This window comes from Scatophagus argus, chromosome 9 (genome assembly GCF_020382885.2).
Source record: "Scatophagus argus isolate fScaArg1 chromosome 9, fScaArg1.pri, whole genome shotgun sequence".
NCBI classification, from domain to species: domain Eukaryota; kingdom Metazoa; phylum Chordata; class Actinopteri; family Scatophagidae; genus Scatophagus; species Scatophagus argus.
The window spans coordinates 22,858,153-22,870,971 of record NC_058501.1 but is presented as its reverse complement, the minus strand read 5'-3'; the positions used below and the strand labels follow the sequence as shown (position 1 = coordinate 22,870,971).

Below are 12,819 nucleotides of genomic sequence, written 5' to 3'. Positions count from 1 at the left end.
TAGCATGAATTGAATTAGTGAATGTAAGAGTAGATATTTACGCATTTCCTGGCTACCATTTTACATTATTAGTGGCAGTTAATTTACAATACGGATCTGTGAGTTGTTGTTCGTGAGCGTGTGTCAAGCTGTTCAACGACATTCCAGTGTCAAAATACTCTGGTAACGGAATGCGGACAGCGTCTGTTGTATCCATGGCAACTCAGACTCTCCAATACTGCTTACTGGGATTGGTTAAAAATAGTGAAAAAATTAGCATTGGTTTTTCTTATTTGCTTAAGCAGGCGCGTCTGCTGTTTCAAGAATAAAAACTATGTCGTCCATATCCCCGACTTAGGATATTAAATATACAAAAATATACGCCGTTCAAATCAACTGTCTGCGGTTAGTTTGACGAAGGGTAAGTGTCTTTTTTAAGTAGCCAGTTAAGCGGACAAACAAGACCAGCTAAGTTCACTTCCTCTTGCCAATCATAAATAGTCTAGCTATTCCTCTTGTCACCGTAGCTAGCTATGTTTCTTCTGTATGTTTTGAAAGTCTGAGCAAGCTAACTGTCACATTGTGCCAAAAATACCGAAAGCAGAACCACTGGATACTCATGGAAACAAGGGGGGGAAACTGAAAATGTCCAATTCCATTAAAAAAGTGAGGCAAGGAGAAAAATTGCCCCTGAAATCCAGAGGAATCCAGAGCAAGTAAGCTGGGTCATCTCCTTCTCACACTTATTTAATACAGTGTAAAATTAGTTTTCCTGATATGCCAAAAAACAAATCACCTGATAATCCTTTCTTTTCTAGGGCATCTCATGATCTCAGGAGGCTTCAGTCCCTGCTTGTCAAAAGCAACCCCAGACAAGAGGTGAACGACAACAAATGACGCCACTCTGAGGCAGTGTGTCTAGACATTTTGATAACGACACAAACCAGCTCATATTTCTTCAGGACTGTGTGTACACTGTAGTGTGAGACGCTCTGTGTTGCAGGTGGCAGCGTTGAGTCACAGTAAAGCACGCAGCGGTGGAGCCAGCAGATCACAAGGCCCGCATCCCACAAAAGACACGAACAGACACAGGAGTGAGAGCGACATCGCCAGTGAAGCCTCTGAACTGGAAAAATTTAGGTTTCTTTACCCCACACTCACACTGAATGAGTTGAAATAGTTTAAGCCTTTTCTTAAACATGTCCAGGTTTCGCTTGCCCATCTGCGTGGTTAAATATTTACCCCCTCACCTCTCGTATTTCCTGAAATGATAATCACCTGGGTTTTCTATTGTAGCAAGGTGATTTTATGGAGTGCATGCAAGTGTGTAGAGGACTGTGTTTTGTTTTTGCATGAATTTTTCCAAAGTGAAGTTGTCTCAGAAAATAAACAAACAAGCTCTTGAGAGACATTAGACACTTTCTCTTCTCGACATTTCTCAATTTTATCTGCTAACGGACACATTTCAGTCTTATATGCAGCCCAATACACAGTAGCGGAAAAAAACATACCATGATGCAACCTGTATTATATTGTATAAGTTCTAAATGAACGGCCTTTTTTGCATTTTGAGGTTGTTAAGAGGACCCTGTCTGTCTCACTCAGCAGTTTTAGAGCATAGAACTACACAAGTTCATGACCTACATTTTTGGTGGTTGAACTGTCATTATGACAATCCAACTGTTTTCTTGAAGAATCAAATACAATCTGCACCATTTTGAACCTCATTATAGATTCGTTTATTTTTCAGCATCACATACAAAGACCAAAGATGTTTCAGCAGCCACCCGCTGCATTCACTGTTCTCCAACATCCTTGTGTCTTTGGTCAAGAACCGACTCTGCAGGTAAAATATCTTTGAAATACATTTAACAATTCTTCTTTCTTCTCACATGTTAACAGCAATTTTTTTTTCTCCAATAGTGAATGGCTTGACCATGCACCTCCTGAGTCTGTCCTTAGAGTTCTGATTTGCCTGCGATTATTGATAAGAGATCCCCATCATCAGGTACAATTTGAACATTTTTTTGTGTTTTTAGTATCCTATGAATACTTTCACGGTATAAACTTCTCTTTCAACTGCTTGCCTTTAGAAAATTCTTCATCAGCTCCAAGGTATCAGTTTACTCTCCAAGGTAAATCCTCTCTGAGATTTTTCTCACATTCCTACACCGGTTTTGTTTTATCCGCATATATCAAATGTTATCATTCTCATCGCTGCTCTGTCTCTCTTTAAGTATATGGAGTCTGTACTCACCAGTTACATATCTTGTGGTGAACAGACATTTGCTGTGCAGAAGCTGGTCACGATGACCTGTGAGTAACCAAAGACAATATCAAAGCGCTGATAATATGGGCCTTGAGTGCGTCCTCATCCACTCTGTCTTTGCTGATTGCTCTGCAGACATGTTCCAGAAGCTGTCTGCTGTTGAAGACCAGAGGGTCTGGGTCATCGAGAGCGGCGCTCACAGGGTACGAGATAGGTTGTCCTAAGGTCATGATTATGTGCTATTCAGATCATGTTCATCTGATCTAAACTCAGTGGCCTAACAGGGAGTCGTTCCTGTTGGTGACTGTTGTTGAACCATGTGACTGTTGCTACTTATATTATATGAACGTGAGCTGCAACTTGACAGGTGAGTGGAAGCATATGCCAGGATACGTCAAATGTGAGGTGGGATTTTAAGTTTATTTTAATTTGTTTACATGATTATTTATACTTCATTTCAAATTGAGAGAATTTTTTCTTTTCAATGTTTAGGTAATACATTGCATTCTTAGTTTTATTTAGCACAGGGGCTTAAGGAGGACAGTGTTGGTCATTATATTCATCCAGAACCTCCCTCCAATATCAGCTTTTTCCATTAAATTTGAAGTTTCGTTTCCATGAGCACCAACAGCAGTAAAGTTATACAAGAAATGTTACAGTTTAATGCACAGATTTGCTGTTAACGTAACGTAACGTGTGGAAAACGATTCGGGTCTCTAATGATGTAAACCTTTTCTAGACCCTGGCGAAGCTCCTCACAACAACCGATAGCAGTGTGCTGCTGGGAGCCCTGCTGGCACTCACCACTTTGGCTGAGAGGTAAGAAAATACTTTGTGTAATGCATTCAACACATTTCTGATTTCATTTGTTGCAAAAGTTTTTTTTTTGTCTGCAGCCCAGAATGCAGGGAGAAGATTGGAGAGCTGCTGATTGTGGAGAACCTACTTATAATACTGCAGGAATATGACCTGCTCTCAAAGAGGTTAGAAATGACTTCTTTCTTTGTATTTTCATCATTAGTGCTGATAAAACACCTTATCTCTTCTCATGTCCTCTTAACTGAAGCACGCAGACACGCACATAACCTCTTGGCTAATGAGTAAAAAACAAATGATCTTAATTTCCATGGTGCTTGGAGAGTAGCTAAAATAATAATATAATAATATCTGTAGGGTTTAAAACAACACAGTAACAGCAACCACATTAAAAACATGCAAACAAGCAAAGCTGGGTTGAACTTGATGTTTCCTTTAGAATGAGTGCGGAGCTGCTGAGGCTCCTGTCCCAGGTGTGGCAGGTGAGAGTCCAGGTGAGGGAGCTGGAGGGTCTACCGGTGCTGCTGAGCCTGCTGTACGGCCATCACCTGAAGCTGCTCTGGAGCATCGCGTGGGTCCTGGTCCAGCTCTGTGAGGATCCCGACACCAGGACGGAGATCCGGAGCTGGGGTGGTGTGCAGCAGCTTCTGCGGCTGCTCACCAGGTGAGGCCGAGCATTTAAAGTGCTTATTACTTATCTTTAGTTTTCTTTCCCTTAAATTCACTGGCCGAAGCTGCAGCAGGCACTTTTCTGTGGGAATTCAAGTGATTTGTGGTTTTAAAGGGTCACTTCAGAGATTTGGTATTACTCCTCCATAAAGCGGGGGGCCTCAAAAGAGAGAACAAGAAGAAGTGCGTGGCCAGCGTACTTAAGAAACTACCATAACGTGTCTGCGGGATGTTGATCAGTAGCTTCTGAGTTTTCTGCCCTTCAAAGCCTCCAAGTATTTTAACAGCTAAAGATGGATTACGCCACTGCATCTTCATAACCAGCATCAGAGGAGATTTCAGTTACTAAGCTTTGTTTTCAGGCAAAAACAAATAACATAAAAGCACCGTTATTTACGCTATTTAGCACGATGATGTAAAAAATAACTCTTGCAGTGACAGGCAGTACGTCTCTGACCGCTCGTCCATCGAGGCGCTCTCCAGCGCCAACGCAGCCGGCCGCATCCAGAGAGAGCACATCAGGGAGGAGCTGAGCCCACAGGAGGAGGTGGACAACACTGTGGCCCTGCAGTCAGGTCAGGGACTACACGGCTTAAACCAAACCTAAAATACAGTATTTTCTGCAGAGTTTCCTGTGTGTTATAAATCACCCAGTAGGATTTTGTGCTGATAATAATGTAAGACGAACAGTAAATTCTTCCCCCCCAGAGGAGTCTTATCAGTTACTGAGAATGTAAACATTTTTTTTGTTTTTTTTGTTGAGTGAGAATCCAGACCACCGAGACTTGACTTACTGTATCTATGATTTTGGAGGAAATGGTTGTAAATGTTCTCTTTCTGAATGTCTAAAGACACCAAACCAATGAGGGCTAAAAAACAAAACAAAGCAAAACATAAAAGTTTTGCTCAGGCTGTCCGAGCAAGTCTTTCCAGTCTTGGTTTGGGGAGTGAGTGGTTAATGTTGACTGTGTCTGAGACTATAAGACTTTATGAAAGAGTCCTTAACTTAAGTGATATCCTCTTTAATTCCTTTTCCAGCCTGCTGTGCTGCTCTGACTGAGCTCAGTCTGGATGACACATCGGCTCATCACATTGTGCAGGTAAGGAAACTCACGGAGCAGGACAGTTTAGAAGATGGGAATGAAGAAGTCCCCCTTCGTCAAATTAGCTTATGTATAATATTTGAAAACGTAAAGCTTAATTTTGATATTTTTTTCTCAGGAAAATGGAGTCTATATAATCGCAAAGTTGATTTTACCACAAAACTCTGGAGCAATGGTTGCATCTTTACAGGTATATGACTTCATGTATGTATTAAATAACATGGTGAAACCACTAGGAAGTAACATGTAAAAGTAAATTTGTTTGTATATTGGCAGGGCTATGCGTTTCGGACCCTGCGGTTTCTCTTTAGCGTGGAAAGAAACAGACATCTTTTTAAGAGGTGATGATATGATACAAAATCTGTACACATGCACACACATATTCATGTAGATTTATTAAGAAGACAAGTATAACCTGAGGTCTGCTTCATGCCCAAACTGTTTCAATCGACTGTTGGAAATCTGTTTTGGAAAAAAAGTCTGTTATGTAATTTTGTTTTATCCATTTCAGACTCTTTCCCACAGACCTTTTTGAGTTGTTTATTGACGTTGGACACTACGTGCGGGACCTCGCAGCCTACGAGGGACTTCAAACCAAAGTTTCACTCTACACTGTAAGAGATCTGCTTCTCAATGGATTCATCTGTTTTCTCAGCTGGTTTTGGGCTGTAAAATGAACAGCAATATGAATACCTAAATAAAATGAAAGCAGTGTAGACTGACGTGGAAGATTCTTTACTGGAAAGCTGTGTGTGTTTTGTAATGCAGGAAGAAGAACTGGTCAGTCTGAGAGAGAGCGTCGAGGCTGTGGACCAGAACCGACTTCCCCTAAAAACCATCAATGGTTTCTCCATACTGGACCACCTGGGCACCGGGGCCTTTGGAAGCGTCTTTAAAGTACGTCCTCATCATTGACACCATCTGCAGTCAGCAGTGTTGGTTTGGATCAGTTTTGTGTCTCTGTGACCTCATGCTTGAGGTGGTTCACATTATGCGTCATTGTTTCCAAATGTTCCCGATGTTCTCGATGTCAGGTCCGTAAGCAGAGTGGCCAGAACCTCCTGGCGCTGAAGGAGGTGAATCTCCATAACCCGGCATTTGGAAAAGACAAGAAGTCCAGAGACAGTAATGTGGAGAAGATCATCTCTGAGCTCACGATCATCAAAGAACAGGCACGAAGTTTCAATCAATCGTCAATTTATTGGTCTGCTGATTTAACCACCTGAGCAGGTGCGGCCGTATTGTGTCTTGTTCATGTGTTCCCTTGTTCTCCTTCTTCTCTAGATGACGCACCCAAACATAGTCAAATATTACAAAACATTCTTGGAAGGTGAGGATGAATGCTTTCACTGGCACTTTTAGTCCCTCGGAACAGAAATCCAAAACCCGAATCCGACTGTTCGTTTTAGGCGACAGGCTGTACATTGTGATGGAGCTGATCGAGGGAGTGCCGCTGGCTGAACGTTTGAATTCTCTGAAGGAGAAGCGGCAGCAGTTCACAGAGGAGAGAATTTGGAATATTTTCATCCAGGTAAAAAACTCCTGAAGACAACCTCCTTTTGGAAATAAATCTGCACTTGGCAAATTTTAATTTTAATCCCCCATTAGCTAAATAAATTAACAAGTTGGAACCCACTGCGGTTTCTGTGCTCATTGCCAATAACCTAAAATATGAATGTAAATAATTTCTATTGCCAATTTAAAGAGGCATTTTGGATGAATGGAAGTCTTTTAATAAGCTAAATGCTAACTGATGTGCCTTCTCCCTCAGCTGTGTCTGGCGTTGCGGTACCTGCACAAAGAAAAGAGAATAGTCCACCGCGACCTCACGCCCAACAACATCATGGTGGGGGAAAAGGACAAAGTCACCATCAGTGAGTGTCAGTTTACACACCACATACCTCGTGGGCCTGTGTCTTATTATAAACGCTGAACGTGTGTCTTTCCTCCACTGGAAGCTGACTTCGGCCTCGCTAAGCAGAAACAGGAGAACAGCAAGCTCACATCAGTGGTCGGCACCATCCTTTACTCCTGGTGAGGAAATTCATTCTGAGGATCCAGCAGCCCTTAAAGTTAATCGGTCGGCCTACAGAGCAGCTGTCAGGTGTTCTCATTAGGACTATGTCTTTGGTACGAAAGTCAGTCAGATCTGCTTAAGGTGAGAATCACGTATGAAGTGTAACCGTCGTCCATTTGGGAAGGATATTATAAAACCTGGGCAAAACCAGAGCGATCTGCGTGGCTAGCAGAAGTAGGTGAGAAAATCCATTTTGGGTGAACCAGCCCTTTAACACTGCATGACAGAGCTGTTAGCAGCTTAGAGAAGCAGCAGATACTCCAGAATAAACACACATCATGGTCCTCACCACAGCTGTGTGTGCTTTTGTACACGTTTGTGAGGATTTGAGGCACATACCGTCACAGTAAGGACATTTTTGGAGAATTAGTATCTTAGTTTAGTATCTAGTATCTATCTAGTATCTTTAATGGCTAGGGAATGCATTATGAGGGTTCCTCACAAGTTAAGATGTTCAAATATTTGTGTGTGTGTGTTAGTCCGGAGGTGGTAAAGAACGAGCCGTACGGAGAGAAAGCCGACGTCTGGGCTTTGGGCTGCATCCTCTACCAGATGGCCGCTTTACAGCCTCCGTTCTACAGCAGTAACATGCTGTCGCTGGCAAGCAAGGTGAACACACACACACACACACACACACACACTGGATGTCTTTCTCTCTGTTGCCTGTTATTGTTCTTTGCTTCTTATTGTGTGCTGGTAGATTGTCGAGGCCGTCTATGAGCCGATCGAAGAAGGAGCTTTCTCAGAGAGACTCAATGACATGATCAGATGGTGAGACTTTTATTTTGAAATGACTGGTATTGATACTAATGTTTAGGAAATACAAATATAGAGGTCCATCAGTGTTCTGAATCCTGTACTGACCTTGCCCCGTACGGTCGTCTGTGACATAAATTCTAACCCATTATTTTCTGTTGTTATCGTTATAGAATAAAATGAATTTAACATTAAAGCCCCTCCTTCCTGTAACATACTCACACAGTCCTCTCTTCTGTTATGGGACGTCCCCGTCAGGTGTTTGAGTCCAGACGCAGACCAGCGGCCTGACATTGTGGCCGTCGGCTCCAGGATCTCCGACCTCATGATGAGGCTGATGGACGGCCTCTTCACTTCCCAGAATGCACTGGAAAGAAGAGCGGAGAGAGACAGGAAGCGGGCGCAGCGGTACTTCCTGGAAAGACACAAAAGCAGGACGAACTGCAGTCACTCAAACCTGTTGTACGAAGAGGTACCTAAGAACTGCTTTGTGATAAAATATGAAGGATGTGAGTAACTTGTTTTTGTTTTCAGTTTATGTCCTGTAAGGTTTGTAAAGTAAGTGCAGCCCCTCTTTGCAGGGAAAATCGTTAATCAGTGCTGAATCTCCATCTCCAAACCGCAGAGAGCAGATTATCAGTCAAGGTGAGAATTTAACACAGACTGGGGAGGATCTGAAACCAAAATGAGAACATGTTGTAGATTATTCTGAATGTGTGTTTTTAAGATGATACCTCAGATGCCGATACTGAACCCTGTGAAACCAAAATCAACACGACTGCCTTCCCTGGAAAACACTACGGTTAGTCCTCTGTCAGGTGTGAGGAAATTCACCATGAGGTTGGTTAGCAGCCCACCTACCTGCTGCCTTTTCTGGGACAAAACGAGTCTGGCATTTGAACTGTCAGTCTTGCTTTAACAAGGCCTGTCTTTTAAAGCTAGAAATTAGTATTTCTCTCTGGTTATTGCTCACAGTTTAAGTCTTTCAGATGGTTAATTCACTGTGTTGTGTGACCGAAGGATTCAAGTCCAGTGGCTGTGTTCCACCAGACCAACTGCTGTCGGGGTAAGTGAAAAATCTCACATTGTCATGCTTGTTGATTCACAAACACCCAGAGAGAGTCTCATATCTGGGACAGTTCACTGAGCTTCAGTTTTAATTTGCCTCTCCTCTCAGTGGGGACCGCGCTGCTGCAAAGACCAAACCAAGACCAGGTACTCCTCCGACCTGATGGGACCTTTCCAAACACCCGCGGATGACTTGTCTGAGTAGTCTACACAAACAAAACAGCCCGAAGAGTGGATGTTGTGTGACAAATGTGTCTCGGCCTCAGTCAGTCTGTGTGTTTGCTCGCACCTCAGTGTCGGCGGGGATCTGCGTCTCCCAGAAGAAGGTTCGGCAGATTGACGATCCAATTCAGAGGCTCCTCGTGCAGCTGCACAAGATCGTCTACATCACTCAGGTGCACTGACAGCTGACAGTCCAGTTTGACTCTGAGGACACATTTCATCAGTCCAGACCTCGTGGCTCTGGCTTTATTAGCCTGGTTAATTTTAACCGGGTCAGTCACACGTAAAGAGGCTGGCAGAGGAACAGCAGTGGTCGTAGCTGCGTGTGAAAATGAAGTATTGATATTTTCCTTTTTTTTTTTCACCTCCAGCTTCCACCAACGCCGCACCACAACATCAAACGACGGGCCATTGAAAGATTTAAAAAGTCTCTGTTCCACTGTGGGAGCGACCCATACAACCTGAAGGTGGAGCTCAGCAAGGTCTGCACGCTCGACCTAAAGACATGAACGACAAAGACTCGTATCAGGCCAGAGCAACATCTGATGTTATTTTATCCATGTTTATTATTAGAAAAAGATGGCATTAATGTAGAAGTTGGGGCACATAATCTTTCATTTTAGTGTTTTTGCTCTTATACTTATTAAACAAACAATCCCAGTTATATTATTTTGTCATATTGGAGTAGAATGTGGCAGGGGTTTTGCAAGTCATTGAGAAGGTTCAAAGAAAATAAATGAAATAAATTTTGTTTAAAAAAAAATAATAAAAATCATTGCATAACCTCTCCTTCGTCCCAGTACAGTCCCGAAGCAAAATGAGAATCTCCTCCATGTTTCCCTGTAGCTCCTCCAGGCTTCTCCAGAGCAGATGGAGTCAGGCTCAACCAGTTCAGACTGGCTTCCTCTGGTCCCTCACTTCACAGGAGACCCCCATGCTGCTGACAGCTCAGGTGAGAGCTGCCGCGGCCACGGCTTCACGTTGTACGTCCAGCAAAAGACGCCACACAGGTTTGGGTTTTGATGCCAGGAATGTGTCGTTTGTGCTTCTGTCAGGTGACGGGAATCTCAGAGATGGAGTCACCTATCAGCAGATGCAGGTCAGTGTCTCTGACCAAGTGATCTGGATTTTTATTTCCCCCACATGTTCATCATTATTTAACAACTTTTTCAGTTTCACTGATTCAGTTTCTAGCCGAGAGTTTGACGTGACGATCGACGCCGGTCTCATCTTTATCTGTTAAATATGAAGCTCCAGCCAGGAGCTCAGCACAAAGACTGGGAGCAGGAGAAAACAGGAAACACTTCAAACACATAACACACAACGTGTTATCTTTTTATATGGATTACAAAACAAAAAAGAAAATGAAGAAGAAATGCTGTGCACATTTTGGTACGTTTGGGCCGAGCCGGACGAGCCGTTTGCCTCTGCTTCCGCTCTTTGTGCTAAGCTAAGCTATCTGGCTCCCGGCTACTGGGTCGCATTTACCACACGTGAACGAAAGCGGTATCCGTCCTCTCATCTAACTCTTTTCTTCTAACTCTTTGGATATGTAGCACCCTGTAACAGTAGGTGTCACTTTCTCCACTCGCAGCCATATTGAGGCGAAGTGACGTCCTGCGCAAATCTTCCTTTTTCAGGGGATCATGGAGGAGCTGCTGGAGGAGAGCGGCTACTACGAAGCGACACCCAGCAGGCGGACACACTGTACAGTAAACACACACACCTCACTCTCACTGAGATGAGACGTTATGGTCTCAGTCCGACAGCATCACTGTGTGTAATGTTCTGTTTCAACGGCAACAGTCAGCCTGTCACTGCAGGCTCTCAGCTCGCCAAATTAAAGGCCGCAAGCGAGGTTTGAAAATGATCAGACTCGAGGGCTGCGCGTGACGCAGGTCAGAGAATTGTATTATAATGTTTCCATGTGTTTTGTGTTTTAGGATTGAAGGGGGGAGGAAAAAAGGGAGAAGAAAACGAGCCACAGAAGCAGCTGTGAAGCAACAGCTTTATCAACACATGGAAGATAATCAACTTTAAAACAATCCATCCTTTACCGGGACTGCAACTAATGATTACTGTTATTGATTAAACTGGCTATTATTGTCTCTATGGATCGATTATTCGTTTGCCAGAAAACTGAAAAATGTCAGAAAGCTCGGCCTGGTGTTGATGATGGTATTGATTATTTAGTTTGATCAACAATCCAAAGATGCTGATTTGTGTTCTCACATGGCAGTAAATCCACACGAGCCTGAGCAGAAGAATGTTTGGTATTTGATTGACTTGAAGGATTAATTGATTTTTATTTTTCTGTCACTCCACTAAACGATAAGTCGAGTGATCATCGCAGCTCTGAACCGCACGTCTCCTCAGGTCTCAGGTGTTGATTATTTGTACTCATTTGATGTGATTTGTGTTTATTTCTCTGAGGTCTGTGTATACCATGAGAAGGCACACACACACACACCCACACACACATGCACTCACACACACACACTCTCTCACTCACACACTATCACACACACTATCACACTCACACTCTCTCACTCTCAGACACACACACACACACACTCTCACTCTCAGACACACACACACACACACACCCTATCACACACACACACACACACACACTATCACACTCACACTCTCTCAGACACACACACACACACACACCCACACACACACACTCACACACACATGCACTCACACACACACACTCTCTCACTCACACACACTCTCACACTCACACTCTCTCAGACACACACACAGTTCACACACACACACACACTCTGTTCCCAGTTCAGCACTTTAACGTCTCAGGACTGACCTCAGTGGTCTGCCTGTGTTGTCTCCTCACTGCAGGCCTGCGTATCGCAGCACACAAAGCTGATAAGAAACCCACACCTCAACATCAGTTTGTCACAGTGTTTGACTGCAGCTTTGAAAACCAAACGATTTTTTTTATTGCACTTTGAAATACTGTTGTCACTAAACGTCTAAAATCTACTTCCTGTATGCAATTCACTGTGCATCTTCATGGCCTTTTGAAAAGAGGAGGAAACGCTTTCTTATGCACTTTGATCCAAAAGGGATTAGTCAGCATCATCTGTGTGAGGAATGACATAATGATATGCTAAATAAACTACAGTTAATGCAGACGATGTCCAGCTGTATTATTTACACAACAAATTAAAAACACTTCTTACTTACATTAAAGTCAAGAAGTATTCTCAGCATAATATAGTGTTACAAGTATTAGATTGTTATTACTGATGCACTGGGCCCATCCACAGGGTCACAGTGAATCTGAGGAGTCGTGAGATTAAAGAAGAAAAAACTAAATTCTTTTCTCTAATCTTTGCTTTTGTGTGAAAGTTAGTTTGTCATCTACATGAAACCATCTGATTAGTTTAGAGGGAGAACATTTCTTTGGTGGGCCGGCTAACCTCTCCACAACCAGTGTGCTTTTCTGCGTGGCCGTGAGGGAGGTTATTTTTACTGATCTGACAGCAGTCGCCGCATCTCCAGCCTCATGTTTGCTGAAACAACGCGTCCGTACTGGTGAACTTACAAATGTTAACAACCACATGTGAAGCCTTAAGTAATCCAGCAACACAGCATTATAATAAACCTGTTATGGTTTTCTATAAATGGTGTACAATTCCCTACACGACCCACAGGGGGCGATATGAACCAGCTGAACTCAGACAAACCTCACAGCTCCTCAACATCAAACATGAAGCCTTCTGCTGTATCAACTCAGAAATAACAAAGCCAAAAAGCTTCAGGGGGAACACGAGACAGCAAAATTAAATCCACTACTCAACCTTTTAATAGACTAACAAAAAAAACAGGTG

At 43.1% G+C, this 12,819-nt stretch overlaps 1 protein-coding gene across 4 annotated transcripts; it reads left to right on the top strand.

Moving 5' to 3' along the window:
* The first annotated feature begins 3 nt into the window (after nt 1-3).
* nek10 (NIMA-related kinase 10) lies at nt 4-11,067 on the top strand. 4 transcript variants are annotated; one of them, XM_046400477.1, is made up of 36 exons: nt 10-400; nt 584-695; nt 798-858; nt 983-1,119; nt 1,730-1,825; nt 1,903-1,987; nt 2,073-2,114; nt 2,217-2,295; nt 2,384-2,451; nt 2,988-3,067; nt 3,145-3,231; nt 3,504-3,728; nt 4,169-4,308; nt 4,772-4,833; nt 4,955-5,026; nt 5,113-5,177; nt 5,348-5,450; nt 5,605-5,733; nt 5,871-6,008; nt 6,121-6,166; nt 6,246-6,367; nt 6,608-6,710; nt 6,795-6,870; nt 7,393-7,522; nt 7,614-7,684; nt 7,928-8,141; nt 8,251-8,314; nt 8,397-8,471; nt 8,690-8,735; nt 8,847-8,884; nt 9,032-9,132; nt 9,331-9,441; nt 9,806-9,911; nt 10,015-10,058; nt 10,600-10,666; nt 10,903-11,067. In XM_046400477.1, coding segments are annotated over exons 2-36 (3,156 nt in total). In that variant the 5' UTR covers nt 10-400; nt 584-624; the 3' UTR covers nt 10,905-11,067. The 4 variants fall into 4 exon arrangements, with proteins under 4 accessions (XP_046256431.1, XP_046256430.1, XP_046256432.1 ...); XM_046400476.1 differs by having other exon boundaries at nt 8-400; nt 10,600-11,067; XM_046400475.1 differs by lacking the exons at nt 10,600-10,666; nt 10,903-11,067 and having other exon boundaries at nt 4-400; nt 581-695; nt 10,015-10,592.
* Nucleotides 11,068-12,819: the final 1,752 nt, after the last annotated feature.

Coding starts and splice junctions, on each gene's coding strand:
- nek10 (XM_046400475.1), top strand. CDS start 625: ATGTCCAATTCCATTAAAAAAGTGAGGCAAGGAGAAAAATTGCCCCTG. Junction 2,452..2,987: donor TCGAGAGCGGCGCTCACAGG/GTACGAGATAGG, acceptor AACCTTTTCTAG/ACCCTGGCGAAGCTCCTCAC. Junction 5,451..5,604: donor CCAAAGTTTCACTCTACACT/GTAAGAGATCTG, acceptor TTTGTAATGCAG/GAAGAAGAACTGGTCAGTCT.